This window comes from Punica granatum, chromosome 8 (genome assembly GCF_007655135.1).
Source record: "Punica granatum isolate Tunisia-2019 chromosome 8, ASM765513v2, whole genome shotgun sequence".
Taxonomy (NCBI): Eukaryota; Viridiplantae; Streptophyta; class Magnoliopsida; order Myrtales; family Lythraceae; genus Punica; species Punica granatum.
The window spans coordinates 10774529-10788745 of record NC_045134.1 but is presented as its reverse complement, the minus strand read 5'-3'; the positions used below and the strand labels follow the sequence as shown (position 1 = coordinate 10788745).

The following is a 14217-nucleotide window of genomic DNA, read 5'->3' as shown; positions in this document are numbered from 1 at the left end:
GTGTGAATGCGCTGTTGATAGCACAATCTCTGATTCTCTTTATCACAGCAAGCCTGCAGTATCTGCTGGAGGGTTTACTTGCAGGAAACCGCCAGAAAGCAAGACCACGGCACGTCATGTACACTCTCCGTTCAGCCAGGGATAGAGAATGATCGCAACTGTTTGATGCAAGAAATGTAGCGGTTTAAGGATTAAAAAGCTGGAGTTCGTCAAGAGGGTTCTGCATTTCTGGTCCTGCTGTGATCTCAACGAAGTTCTTTAAACTTTCAAACTCGAAAGGTTCCAGTTTGTTATTGGAGTCATATGCAGTTTCCATCGCATAGTCACTTCACAACCGGAGATCGAACAGCGAATTAAAGGCGACAAGAGGAATGGGGAACTGAAAAGCTGGGAAAGATGAGTGAAACAAGGATTACATTACTTCTCTCAAAAAACAGGGCAAAAGTACACGAAAATTAAGCAAACATCAGCCTTTCTTCTCGAAGGCACTTCGGAATAAGAATAAAAAGAGAAACTGGAAACGCGGTGACTGCAGGGAGAAATTATGATAGAAACCCCCTCCCTCCCTAACTAGTTAGGCCATCCTTTTCTTTTCTCTGGGAAAAAGTTCTGGGGAGCACTCGTTTGAGCCTGTTTTTTCCTGTCCCGCAGTTGGAGAATCACATAAAATTATTCACATCAGACGGTGTAGTGTTGCTGGATCGTGTCAATGTCCAGCCCCTTCAGCTTCACCACCGACTCCACGTGACCCTTCAGCGTATGCAGCTCACGAAGCCTGCATTCACCAAATAAAAAGCAAGACCAAAGACCATCAGCAAATTGTCCCGGAGATTGTTTCCCTTTTCACTCCTCATTGCAATCGGAAACAGTTTCTTAAAGTTCCACCAAGTGATCAAACAGAAAGTAAAAATGTTAACACTTTTGACCCCACTCGAGTAGGAAGATTAGCAAAAGAAGTTTTACCTTGCAACCTCGGCTCTTCTCTTAGCCTGCTCAGCAATCTCAGAGAGCTCTCTGTAGCTGTTCTTATCATTGAAGAGAGAAGAAGTCTCCGGTGGCTGAAGCCCATGAAGAGTCCTCTGAGCAAGAGCCCATTGAGCCTCCCTCTCCTCTTTTCCGTAATCTTTCTTGGTAGTGAAGGCAGTCTATTATCACCAAAAACAAGAAAAAACCATTCAGTCGAGATCGTAATCTTTTATCTAGACAAGGAAGTTCCATGAGCATTACGGGATGGCTGATCTCAAGTACCTTGTTCTCCAACAAGTTATCCCACGCCTTCCCACTGAGCACAAAACGAATGAAGAATTTGAGGATGTCCAATGGAATGTAAAACACGACACTGTAGAGCCAAACAACACCTGCCCATCCCCAACCACATCCTTTGATTTCGGCAAATCCCCAGTTTGCGTAAACCGCGATGAGAGTAGCAACCTGAGAATAAAAAAGAAAGACATCTTTCAATCATAAACTATAGATGTTCTCTACGTTTCTTATGTGAGTCGGAAAATGAGGAATACTTACGAGTTGTGCAAGCAGGAAGGCAGTCATTAGGAGAAATCCAGGGCGCTCCACATAAGACCAGCTCCTAGACCGGGTCACGAAAATCAGAGCTTGACTCACGATACTCACTTGTAGGTACAGTGCGGCCATCATTTCCTCACGACTGTATCTAATTGATCGTACACCGAATTTCTCCTAAAATCCGATAAAAAATAGAGGGGAAATTTAATAAAGGCTCAAACAAAGGGAGATCATAAATATTGCACAAAATATGTGGAGATAGATAAAGAAAAGAAAGATTGGTTGGCATTTCTTACAGGGAAGAAGTCGGTTTCCTTCATTGCCCAGAAGAATATGACAGTCATGAGTGCCAAGTAGCCTCCAAGCACGATGCCTGTGGCGAAGATCTCGTTCAGTTTCCAGCTGTCGGGGAGCGGAGATGGCTTCACGCGATCCTTTGAGATAGTCATGATTGTCCCTAAAAGCAATGGAATTGGAGTTGATACAATGCAAGGGGAAAAATGAGAAGGAAAAAAAAAGTTAATTTTTCTCCAAAATAGAGAAGTTGGTGAGAGCTTACTCACCGTCATTAAGAATGGCAATGATCAGGACCATGAAAGGGGAGAAGTCAAACTTCCAGATCAGGGCAATGAGCATGAACCCGAACTGCATAATAGGGCAAACCAGTGAATATCCAATAGCAAGAATAAAATGAAAAGGAAAATCCTCCACAGTCAATAGGTCTCACTACTTACCACTATACGGATAGTGATGGAAACTGCGTATATCTGCAAGCGGAGAAAGAAATTAAAACCCATAAACCAATGATTCGAGCAAATAACTATAACATTGTAACTGTGGGGGGGGGGGGGGGGGGGGGGGGGGGGGGGGGTGGGGGGGGGGGTGAAGGAAGAGAGGCAGATGGCTAACTGTATAGTTCTTCATCCTCTGGAAGATGGCTCTGCTGGTAAGAACAGCACTAACGATGACACTCAACCCAGGCTCAGTGAGGACGATATCAGAAGCACCCCGAGCAGCATCAGTGGCATCAGCCACTGCAATTCCAATGTCTGCTTTCTTCAGGGCTGGGGCATCGTTCACACCATCACCAGTCATACCACAAATGTGCTTCCTCTCCTGCAGCTTCTTCACAATCTCGTACTTGTGCTCTGTCCGGCGAAAGAAAAGATGGTTGAATTCGCAAGATTTAAACTTTATATATTTTTCTTGGATAAAGAGTCGATTAGAACGGACCTGGAAACACTCCAGCAAACCCGTCTGCCTTCTCGATCAGTTCTTCCACAGGAAGAGCGGCAATGCTTGCATCCTTGTCTTGACCGAGGAGGGAAGCAGAAGGGTACATGTTTGTTCCCATACCAAGCCTTCTTCCTGTCTCCTTAGCAATGGCAAGTTGGTCACCTAGAAAATGAGCAATAAACAAAAGATTAGACTATCCGAGCAACTTCATTTCCCACCACTGCATAAGACGGGATGGAGACTGGAGAGATTATAGTTTACCAGTGATCATCTTTACATTCACACCAAGGTTGAGAGCCCTGCGAATGGTTTCAGCACTGTCATGCCTTGGAGGATCAAAGAGTGACAACAGACCAACGAACTGCCATGGGCCACCAGGACTCTCTTTTGTTCTCTCAGGAACTTCCTGTCTAGCCACAGCCAATGAACGAAGCCCACGCTCGGCGAATTTGTCAATAATGGCATGCACCTTCTTCTTAAAGTCCTCCCTTGCATTGCAGAGAGTCAAGATCTGTTTCCCAAGATGCAAAAACAAATTAGAACAAAAGGATTGTGCTCTTCTCACCAGAAAGGGAGGGGGGGGGGGGGGGGGGGGGGGGGGGGGGGGGGGCGCGTTGTGTGGGGTGGTGCAAGGGGGGGAATCTAACTAAGCTTAGTAAAATCAGAATAATTGAAGAAGTTGATTACCTGTTCCGGTGCTCCTTTGCTTGCTCGGTGCCAGTTTCCATCAGAATCGATGTAAGTCAAAGCAGTTCTTTTGTCCACAGGGTTGAATGGGAAGAAATGCACCTCCCTAATGCCTGCTCTTGCCTATATATCAAGAAGAAAACGAATCATATTCATGTGCCAAAGTCCCAAAGTTTGATTAGTATACAGTTGGGAGGATAGAGGACCATACCTCCTTAGGATCAGCAAGCGTGCCAACTATAGCAGCATCAATAGCATCCTGGTTTTCGGTCCTGGAAGCTCGAGCAGCAAGCAGAAGAACGTGCTCTTTTTCCATACCCTTCACGAAGACCTCAATAAGGTTACGATCGACACTCAACTTGTTTAGCGTCAGAGTCCCAGTCTTGTCACTGCAAAGTACGTCCATTCCTGCCATTTCCTCAATGGCGGTCATCCTCTTCGTGATGGCACCCTGCTGGGAGAGCCTGTGGGACCCAATGGCCATCGTGACAGATAGGACAGTCGGCATGGCAATCGGAATACCTCCGATCAGGAGGACAAGGAGGTTGTTAATTCCGTCCCTGTACTTCCTGTGCTGGATGGGGTACATCACAAGGATCTCTACCAACATGCCGATAGCGATGGAGCAGATACAGAAGTTTCCAATGGCAGTGAGGACCTTCTGGAAGTGACCCACTTGGTTTGTGCTGTCAACAAGATGGGCTGCCTTCCCAAAGAAGGTGTGGACACCAGTGGCAATTACAACTGCTTCAATTTCTCCCTGCTTGCAGGTCGAGCCGGAGAAGACCTCCTCTGAGGGGTTCTTGGTAACCGGGAGAGACTCTCCGGTGAGAGCTGACTGGTCAACCTTCAGAGGATCACCCTCCAGGAGACGGGCATCAGCAGGAATAATGTCTCCAAGCTTGATGCTGATGATGTCTCCTGGGACCAACATGGCGGCATCCTGCTCGCTCCACTTGCCATCCCTGAGAACCTATATAGACACAAAGCCAAAGACAATTGCAACAAAGTTAGATCAGCTGTTATAATTCTCTATCTGTGTGTCATTTGCATCGACACCTCTTAACATGAAACACTGCGTTTACCTTGGTCTTTGGGGCGAGACCGGCCATGAGAGCAGCTGCAGCGTTACCGGCATTGTTCTCTTCAATGAAACTGATGGTGGAGTTTATCAACAGCAGACACATGATACCAACAAAGTCCTGCCAATCCGGGGGCTTCCCTTGGCCGTTGGCCAGCACAATGGCCATAAGAGCAGCAGCTTCCATGACCCATGAGAGTGGGTTCCACATGAACCCAAGAAACTTGAGGATCTTGCTTTCCTGTCAATTTGAAAAGGATAACGTTGAGAATAACTAATTATTATTAAGTAACAACCTTTTAGCTAATGATTAGTGCAGTAACACGAACCTTCTTCTCTTCGAGCTTGTTGGGTCCGAAGATCTGAAGTCGCTGCTCCCCTTCCTGGGAGGAGAGACCTTCTCGGGTGCATTTCAGCTGCTGGAACACTTCCTCGATCGGGATCTTTTCCTGTAAAAATCAGCCAGCAACTTGTGAGATAAGAATCCTTACAGTGAAATTGCTATTATGATTATAGTCAACTACCAATCCAAGTCAAGACTGGGCAATCAAAGAACGAACAATTGGCCCTGAGAAATCAAATCCTTGTCCAAAGTTGAGATCATCCGCCTAAAGGTTACTCTAACGAACTCAAACTAATTCCAACTACAACTGATGGACCATGTGCACATTGGACCCGCAAGGTTGTCGGGCATAATTTTCCATAAAGAATACATGGATTCCTTTCCTTTTCCCGGGTTTTCGAGCATATGCTACTCTTCTAATAAATATTGCACATGTTGTTGTCAACATGGAATTAGATGCAGATTCATCAAGTGGGCAACTATGCACCATCCTTTCATGAGCTAATCATATGCATATTTTTTAATAAGCAAGGGAATATCATATAATATCCATCTATAAAATTCATTTACCCTTACGCCCCTACACTTCTTGGCTTTCTAAAAATATGTAATTATGTTTTTTATTTTAATAATTTGGGGATAAAAGAATTGACTTCAACATAATGGTTGGAACCAAAGAAGAGATTTTAATTTATTTACAATTTTCAAAAAAAAAAAAAAACGGTAGCATAGTGGGGCGAGCCAATCACAAGGAGCGTTGACTCTCACCGCACCTTTCGAAACCGAACCGGGAAAAATAAAAAATAAAAAATAAAAAGTGGAAGAAATTTGGCCGTGAGGGGTGGGACCCGCGAGCCCCCTGCCCATGTGATCGGTCCGTGAACCCCACGCTCCACATGGATCTGCCACGCACGGGATTCTCTCCCCGGCGGGGGCAAGCTCGTGAATATACCTTCTTCCCGGGGTGAAAACCGGTAAAGTGGGTTGGGTTTGGTCCGGTGCGCCCGACGGAGTAAAGCAAAGAATACGGCAGGGCAGATGTCAGTCATTGTAGAGAGAGTTGGAACCGTTGAACGTGAGAGTCACAAAAGCAAACGGTTAAAAGCTAAAAAGTAGGACGGGGGGGCCGGGCATCTCCCCCCACATTTATGTTTTCCAATGAAAAGGCCGAAGTACCACGGCAAAGTACCTAAAATCCCAACACTACCAAACATAAGCAAGGGCTAAAACTGGCAATAATCTAAGATTGCCTCGGAAATCTAATCATAAATTATCAGGTCCTCTCAACACACCTCATCGTATCATAATGATGCAGATGTAGTCCTGCATGTTTTAACCCAGGTGGCCTCAGAAAACATGACCTGGCGTTATCATACTCAAGCCGTTGTGGACCTCTTATGTTTATCGTACTAGACTGGAGAGGAATAAGAGGATTTTTCAGCATGAGTCATCTACAAGTTGCAGGGATTATTCGAAGAATTTTTGGCATGGTCAAGTTGAGGATTATCTCTCTTCCTAACATGTCTTTTTAAGGATGTAAATTCAGGGTTAGTTGGTTTCTTTGATGTTGCCAAAGGGGTTGATGTATAGGGCTTTCTTTGGTTCAGTGGTTGATGTATATATATTGAGATTTTGAGCTAATGGAATTCACCACTTTTGCAATCCAAAAAAAAAAAGGACCCGGCTGTTCCTTCTGATGTTGTCTTTCTCTTCCCATACCACTTCTCCGGTATGTCGTGCCTACGGTCTCTAAGCGGGTATAAGAGTAGATCCTGGTGTTTCTGATGATATTCTGGGGCTCCCAAGTTACCGATGAAATTCGACTTTTTTTTTTTTTTCGAAACATCTAAAGCTTACTGAAAAATTATTGTTAATGCGACCCTGCACGTCGTCTCCCGAGTTTAATCCTAATTTTGGTCCCTTAAGTAATTTTGTATGCTTCGTCTCCATTGCGATCACGGCAAGTTGTTCGAAGAAATTAATAATTAATTAAATTGCCCCCCTAAAAAATAAAAAGAACAGATTGGTGACGAAGACGACAATTAATCTCTCCCTCCCTCTGGGTGTGTCTGTGTATTGAAAGTTTGGAGATATTGCACGGAAGCAGCAGAGCAGGCAAAAGAGAAAAACGGTATCAAAGGAAAGCAAATCTCATAATTGTATCAAACTTCAATGGCAAATCCATATTTCTTTGCTTCTACGGCAACAACCCCATGAACAGAGGCATGGTTTGACTTCGAAAATTCCAACCTTTTCGTCTTCTGTGATCAAACATGTTACCCCCACACAAATCAATCTCACTAGTCGAACGAGAACAGACTGTTCATGCGATGGGTTGACTCTGTTTTACTGACAGGGAGCAATGAAAACAGAGCGTAGGAGTGCTTCTATTTACTGGATCTGAATAATAACCAATACCCAGAAAGGGAAATCATGGGATTTGCGCAGAACATGTCTCATTCAGTAAAAAAAAAAAAAAAGGAGCTTCGAATCGAAACATTCAGCCAGGGGATAAGTAAAAAAAGCAGGGGAAGGAGAAGATTTTTTTTTTTTTTTTACCAGATCGACGGTCTCATTCTTGATCTCTTCTAAGCTGATAGCCGCCTTGGACATCTTCTTCTTGCTCTAACCCCCGCAAAGGGCGAGGCGAGACGAGACGAGACGAGAGCAGCGAATCGAGAAGAGACCCACCAGAGACGGGTGTGTGTGTGTGTGTGTGTGTGTGTGTGTGTGGGTGCAATTGGGTTCTCGTGAAGGCGGAAATGGGGGGATTTATATAGGGGGGGTGGGGGAGGAAAGATCAGAGGTGGAAAATTGGGAGGAGATAGTTAAAGGTCATTGAATGAGACTTTCTCCATCCCAAGAAAAGGAAAGCAGAGGTTAACTTTGACACGAGGTGGAGTGGTAGACCAGTGAGAAACGGGAAGACGAAGATGATGATGGAGAAGAGAAGAAAATGGTGAGATACAGGGAATCGATTCCTTCTTGGTTTCTTCTTCCTTCTCTCTCTATCTGCTTTAATGGTGATGAAGGGCTTGGGAGGGAGAAAATGGGGCATGGAAGAGCCTCCTTTTATACGCCCATTACGCCTCCCCCCATGGCCGCTCCCTCTCCTCCTCCCTTTCTCTCTCTCTCTCACACACAATTTGACCTTGCGCCCGCCCCCCACCCAGTGGGGCCCACTCTCACTGGGCCCGTATAAACCCTCGGTAATAAGAGCATACGAGACCTACAATCGATCGGTCGATGTACATCCCAAATCGGATTAGTCTCCTGTGTCTAGGGCCATGGGTGCAATCGAGTCTAGGTCGGAACAGGCCCTCGAAAATTATGAGTTGACCCTAGAAGCACATAATCTACGGGTCTTTTGGGGGAAAAAAAAAATCTGAGGCGGATCCATATGAGTCTCTGGTAAAAGTTAATAGTGAATCAATTTCATTTCGTGAAAATTTCTGTTAAGGTTCCGAATCACCTTTTAATATTCAGGTCATATGTCTCAAATAAGTGAACCTTCGTTGGAGATAATTCTAGATTTTTTTTAATATGTATGTATTGAGATACCTAAAAATCTAATGGGATTCGAGCCGGGTCGACCCACTATTCTAATTAGAGAGATCATATATTTTTCTTTTTGGGTAAGAAGGAAAATTCATTCATCATTTCCATCTCTCCACCTCTGCGACTAAATATTCCAATAGTTATATGCCTGTCATGCGTCATAAATAATGAACAAAGAAGATTCAAATGATATATAAAAATAAATCAAACTTGTCACTAATTATTAACGATCTTATTAATTCTTTCTAAACCCATTATTGTGGGGTACGATTTTTCTAAAATATTGTCCTCTCTCTCAAACGTTTACCCGGTAACTCGTCGGGTCGTTATTGGGGGTGACGATGAAACCGTTGAGAGTGATGAGGAGGTCTTTGGGGTCCACTCCTTCCCCTCTCACACCGTCTACTTAATTTAACAAATGCGTGCGTCCTCTTTGCGGGCCCCACATCATCTTCTATTGGCCCCCTAACAGGCCGCAAATCATCTCAAGTAACGTGGCTGCGATATGCCCTGGCTCTTCCTCGGACCAAGACATATCAGACACTAATAAAAGTCATTTTGCGTCTAACTCATAGACTTTTTTTTTACCAAAAAAAATTATTTTCGCTTTTTTTTATATATTAAATTTTGAGTAATCTCTATAATCGAAAAAAAATCGCTTTACATTAATGAAATCATTATCATAGGTCAATTAATGTAACTAAAAAATCCTCCATATAAGATAAAATTTGCAAGTACAGGATGCAAAGTCATCGCTTTGATATACGAAATAATGAGTTAGCTGGGAAAAAAACTTAATCGGAAAAGACCGTTACACAATATCTAATGATGTTCGATCTTATATAATCTTTATAAATAAATAAATAAGAGAGAAATAGAATTACATACTTTTTCGGAATGGATAACTTCTGAATGTCGTCAACAGTGTCTGGTTTGTGAAGTTTTATCGTATAGGTTCAAGTTCTTCGTCAAAATTGTTTCTTGGCTTTTTGAAATTCAGATTTGTGGGGCTGTTTTTTTTTTTTTTGTTAAAATGCTTTTATATTAACTCATTGAACTGCTCTGCAAATGTCTTCATATTTTCCTATTTCTATGAGTCATGGAAGATTTTGATTTTGAGTCCTCACAATCTGTATAAATTGACTTTCTTAATCTTTAATTTGTGTTTTGGTCTCATGCAACATATTACCCTGTAAAATATAATCAGTAAATAATAAATCGGGAATTTCCCGAGCAATTTGCAGCAGGAGTTTTTTATTAAAAAAAATTATTTTTTGGTGTCTCGCAAAATAATACTGCGAATATTTTGATAATCTATCACTCATTCAAATTAAGACAATTACAAGATTGTTTCACAAGAATGCAATCTTTGCTAGCCCGAACCAAAGTACAAAAAAGAAAAGTAGGGATATAATTGCTGGATTGATGACAAATCATACACGTGACGGATAAATCATTTTGAGATCTTCTATTTTAATTGCTTGAAAAAGATTAAGGCTGGTTCACATGGGCCGTTTGAACTGTTTCATAAATTCCGTAACAAATTATTTTTCATCCATGTTTCTAACTTTTTCTCCAACTGATTTGGCAAATTATTTTTCCAAGTCCTTTTGTATCCTCCTCGCCCGTGAATAATGCTAAATACCTGGAAATTTTTTTGTCCAATTATTAATTAGAATAAAAATATGATGGACATTATTGAAGTAGAAGAGGGAATATATAGGGGCAATTACATGAGAGAGAATATAATTTTCTTCCCTTATATCTGGAAAGTCAACGGATCCTAATTAATTTAATTCAAGTCAAGTCGATTCAATTAAGGGGCTACGACTCTTCCAAACATGAATTTTCTGAGTGAACTCGAAATATTATATAAGACAAATAAGAAACAAACCATTTGAATAATTCATATTTGGTGATAAAATATAAATCGGATGCATATAGAGTGTTAACAGCAATATTATAATCGTCCAATCATAACCCTATTATCCAAATATCCCAATAAGGTTATCTAGTAAATTAAAAAAAAAAAGAAAAAAAAAGAAATGGCAGCACATGACATCAATAATTTCCCCCCCTTAAATAAAATAAAATAAGCTCTGTCGAATTTTTTTTTTAAAGATACTTGATAATGCATTAACATATTCAAAAGAATTGACTTTCAAGTTGGTGGGACCCAATTGTTTCGAAAGCCCCCGCCACCTCAGACTAGTTATTCTTTAATTATCCTCCCTGAAAGTACATTTTTACCCTTCAATAGATATTCCACCGTACTAGTTGAAATGCTTATTGGGAGATTTAAATTATATAAATCATGGGAAGAGAAAAGTAGTCCAAGATAAATCATATTCAAGCTAAAAAATAAAATTAACGTCAATATATTGTAATTTCAATAAGATAAATCTTATTTGATTTGCAGAAACCTGCATGTGTCCTTTTAAAATTATTCTTTTCAGTGAACGCGAATATTTTAGGACCATAATCAGCTAACCAACAATAGACGTGCCTCTGTTAGAAATATAAAGGTTAATGATCTAAAAAAACATAAACTTATACCATTTTTTCAATTTTGGCATGAACTTTATCTTTTGGCCAAAAAAGGCATGAATTTTGATCTTCTTATCAAATTAAGCATCGTGCCATTTTCCATCCATTTTGCTGACATGCTTGAAAATAGTACCTACGTTGCAAACGATATCACGCTAAGTCAGCAAATATAATAAAAAATTTAAAGAGTAATAATAATAAAAGAGAGAAAGGATTTGATCGAAGAAAAGGTGGAAGCCCTATTGGCCATTGCGACTTCAATTGGGATCGTCAGTGACCTCAGAGGGAGTCGGCGATCCCAATTGGGGCGTGGTAGCCGGGATCCAGGCCTCACTAGTCAGAATCGGAAGAATCTCCAAGGATGATGGCAATGATCGATGTCCTACCTACCGAAATCGAGAGAATCCCCAAATTGGGGATTCTCTCTATTCCGGCGAGTAAGCCCTCGATCCTAACCAACACCCCATGATTGGGCTCTCTGGCGCCCTCTGGGGTCACCGGTGACTCCAATTAGGTGGTGATGATTCACCATTTCTCCTATTAAAGTCTGTTTCTCTTTTTCTTCTTTAACTTGTTAAATTTTTTATTATTTTGCTAATGTGACATGACATCATTTACACATAGGTATCTTTTTTGTTAAGTTAGTAAAATAGATGGAAAATTGAACAATTACCTAACGTGATAAGAAATCAAAATTCGCGCACTTTTTATCAAAAAATAAAATTCATGTCAAGAATAAAAAACTGGTCAAAATTATTGTTTTTTTTTATGATTAACCCAAAATATAATAGAGGCGTGCTGCTGCCGATGTCGGGCGGGTCGTTTGACAAAGAAAGGGGGCAAGACGAAAGTCGCCAGGTCAGGCCTTGACCATTAGATTCATCTAAAGGGCTATTCAGCGGTTAATAAATTATTATATTATTATATTTTCATAATTACTTTTCCTTTTAATTTCCATTCATATTAGGCAGCTAATCAAACGACGGCGTTCCCGTTAGAAGGTGACCGCGGTCCCGCCCTCATCTACTCTCCCCAAGAAAGGCCGCCCCTTATCTTTCATTTATATAAATTATAATTAAATTTAATTAACAGCTGATGAAGAGTCAAGTTCTTGTAACTCTTTTAATGGCACCCAGCAAAAAAAAAAAAAACTCTGTTAACGGCTTGTCAAAACTTGAGACTATATTAAATTAGTTTAACCAAGGAATTTGTATTTTCTTGGAGTGGACAATCATGAGATTATCATGGTAGAAATAAAAGATGCATGTGATGGAATTAGGAATACCACAACCATATAAGAACGATACTGTCCTGTTCGATAATATAAACAATTACAAAGTTTGGTTCAATGATCCTCTGCAAGTTGATGGTTAAACAATGAAACCGACACGCTTCGAGAGCAAATGTACGTGGTTGTCACTTGATTATAGTTGCATATATATGCAAAGATAACCTAGACGAGTTGCTAGGGTTCATACTTCATAGTTCCATAAATGGCAACTTTTTAGGATGCTTCGGAAAATTAACAAAAGTTGTACTATTTTAATAAGTCGTCTTATTATGAGTTATAGCATTTTATGTATCAAATAATATGTAACTTGTATATAAAAGATATAAAGTTTTTTAGTATTTATCAATTATTTTGGCATAGTTAAAATAAGTCTTTTCTTGTAAAATAACATCAAGTTTTTTGAATTTGTAAGATTTCGTTATATTGAATAAATTTATATTTCTTACCAAATAACACGAGTCTTCTTATTTGTACACTAAATAATCAAAAAATTTCCTAAGAGCGAGAAAAGATAATTTTATATTATGATAGAAATGGTTTTGTTTGATTCCAATTATTCTATCTGGAATCTTATAAGAGAGGCTATATCAATAACAAATAGTTGAAAGGGGTCATCTGCCTCTTGAAATAATTTTCAGAAAATTCCCATCGGCTTAATTTGGAGTTCGGAGTGCTGTCAAATCTTGAAATTTGGCTCTACATAGTAAATTCCGGAATTTTTCCATTTAGCTCAGCTCATGGATATTCCTGGAGACAGAAGAAAGCAACCTTTCCAAACTTGGAAAAGATTCCAATACAAATTTTAAAAAATAAAGGCATGTTGTGGAGCTGCAAATAAATTTATTCTATTTAGTATATAATATTAATCCTTTATTTATTTTTTTATTTTTGCTGAGAAGTGTATTAATCAATGTCTATATCTGTCATCGGTGGACTTCTCATATTAGCTATTTTTTGCAAAGAGAGAAGGCGCCTCAGGCTGCTATCCGCAAGCCTTTATATTTTTTGGATATTAACTATAGTAATGAATGAAAATAGAGGAGACGAGGGCATTTTGTTTTTGTCTTTTTTCGGTGTGAGTCTTGATATCCAGAAGTTTAATTGGGCCGCGACTAATTCAGTTGAGCTGAATCGACTCACTAAAAGATAATGCTCTCTCATCGTGAATTTTTTGTATTTACAATGACTCGAATCCAAGACCTCGCTTAAGCGGAACAAACGTCGACCCGTTTGAATCAACTCGTGTTGATGATTAGAGCGCTTTTTTTCCCCCTAGAAAGCACAATTTGATTCTCGATTTGACATATATATGCATATATGTATATATGTACACGTATATATTGCTCAGATGCAACCGTTGAAGTATGAATTGAAAAGTGGTTTAGCCCCTAATTTGCTGTAATGTCATATGTAATCGTTTCTCGCTTTTGTCATCGGCATAAAGATTCTCATAAAAGCATATGAAACCAACTTCACATGATGAATTTGGTCTTGTGAATTCACTTTTACCACAATAAGTCAGGACATTACTGCTACCAACTTCCTCAGGTTCTTCTAAATCTTCAATTGCTTGCCCCAAGTAAATTCAGTTTCTACATCTCCCCTGCTCGACAAGCGTGCCATGTAGTCAACTCATTGGAGAAAAAACTGTGGATTTATCTGTGTATATATATATATATATAATTCAATGATGAGTAATTTATTTTTAATTTTATAAGTCATAAGAATATTCTATTATTTATGTTTAGATCGTATACAGCCACACACGGATGTTGTGGTCATAAAAACGATAATGAATTGTTTAATTATATGATTTGAATTTCTAGGCACTAAGGTTTGACTTTAATTTTAATAAATATATAAATAAAATATATAGAAAAGTATGGGGCTCATAATTTCGCAGACCTCTTTTTCATAGTTTTATTTACTTTCACAAACCTCTTTTAAAGATCC

The 14217-nt window shown here is 40.0% G+C and overlaps 1 protein-coding gene across 1 annotated transcript; it reads right to left on the bottom strand.

Moving 5' to 3' along the window:
* Positions 1-372: 372 nt before the first annotated feature.
* Positions 373-7929, bottom strand: LOC116187233 (plasma membrane ATPase 4). The gene is made up of 15 exons (XM_031515877.1): positions 7428-7929; positions 4855-4974; positions 4530-4766; positions 3656-4417; positions 3445-3567; positions 3019-3268; positions 2755-2919; positions 2431-2669; positions 2256-2288; positions 2085-2166; positions 1818-1978; positions 1522-1695; positions 1249-1431; positions 964-1145; positions 373-775 (listed from the first exon to the last, which is right to left on the bottom strand). Exons 1-15 carry the CDS (start codon positions 7479-7481, stop codon positions 679-681), a joined length of 2862 nt encoding a protein of 953 aa, XP_031371737.1. The 5' UTR covers positions 7482-7929; the 3' UTR covers positions 373-678.
* Between the last annotated feature and the right edge of the window lie 6288 nt (positions 7930-14217).

Excerpts from the sequence above, each read along its gene's own strand:
- LOC116187233 (XM_031515877.1), bottom strand. The coding sequence starts at position 7,481 with ATGTCCAAGGCGGCTATCAGCTTAGAAGAGATCAAGAATGAGACCGTC. Across the intron at positions 2,670-2,754 it reads GTTTGCTGGAGTGTTTCCAG|AGCACAAGTACGAGATTGTG; the intron begins GTCCGTTCTAAT and ends TTCGCCGGACAG. Across the intron at positions 776-963 it reads AGAAGAGCCGAGGTTGCAAG|GCTTCGTGAGCTGCATACGC; the intron begins GTAAAACTTCTT and ends TGGTGAATGCAG.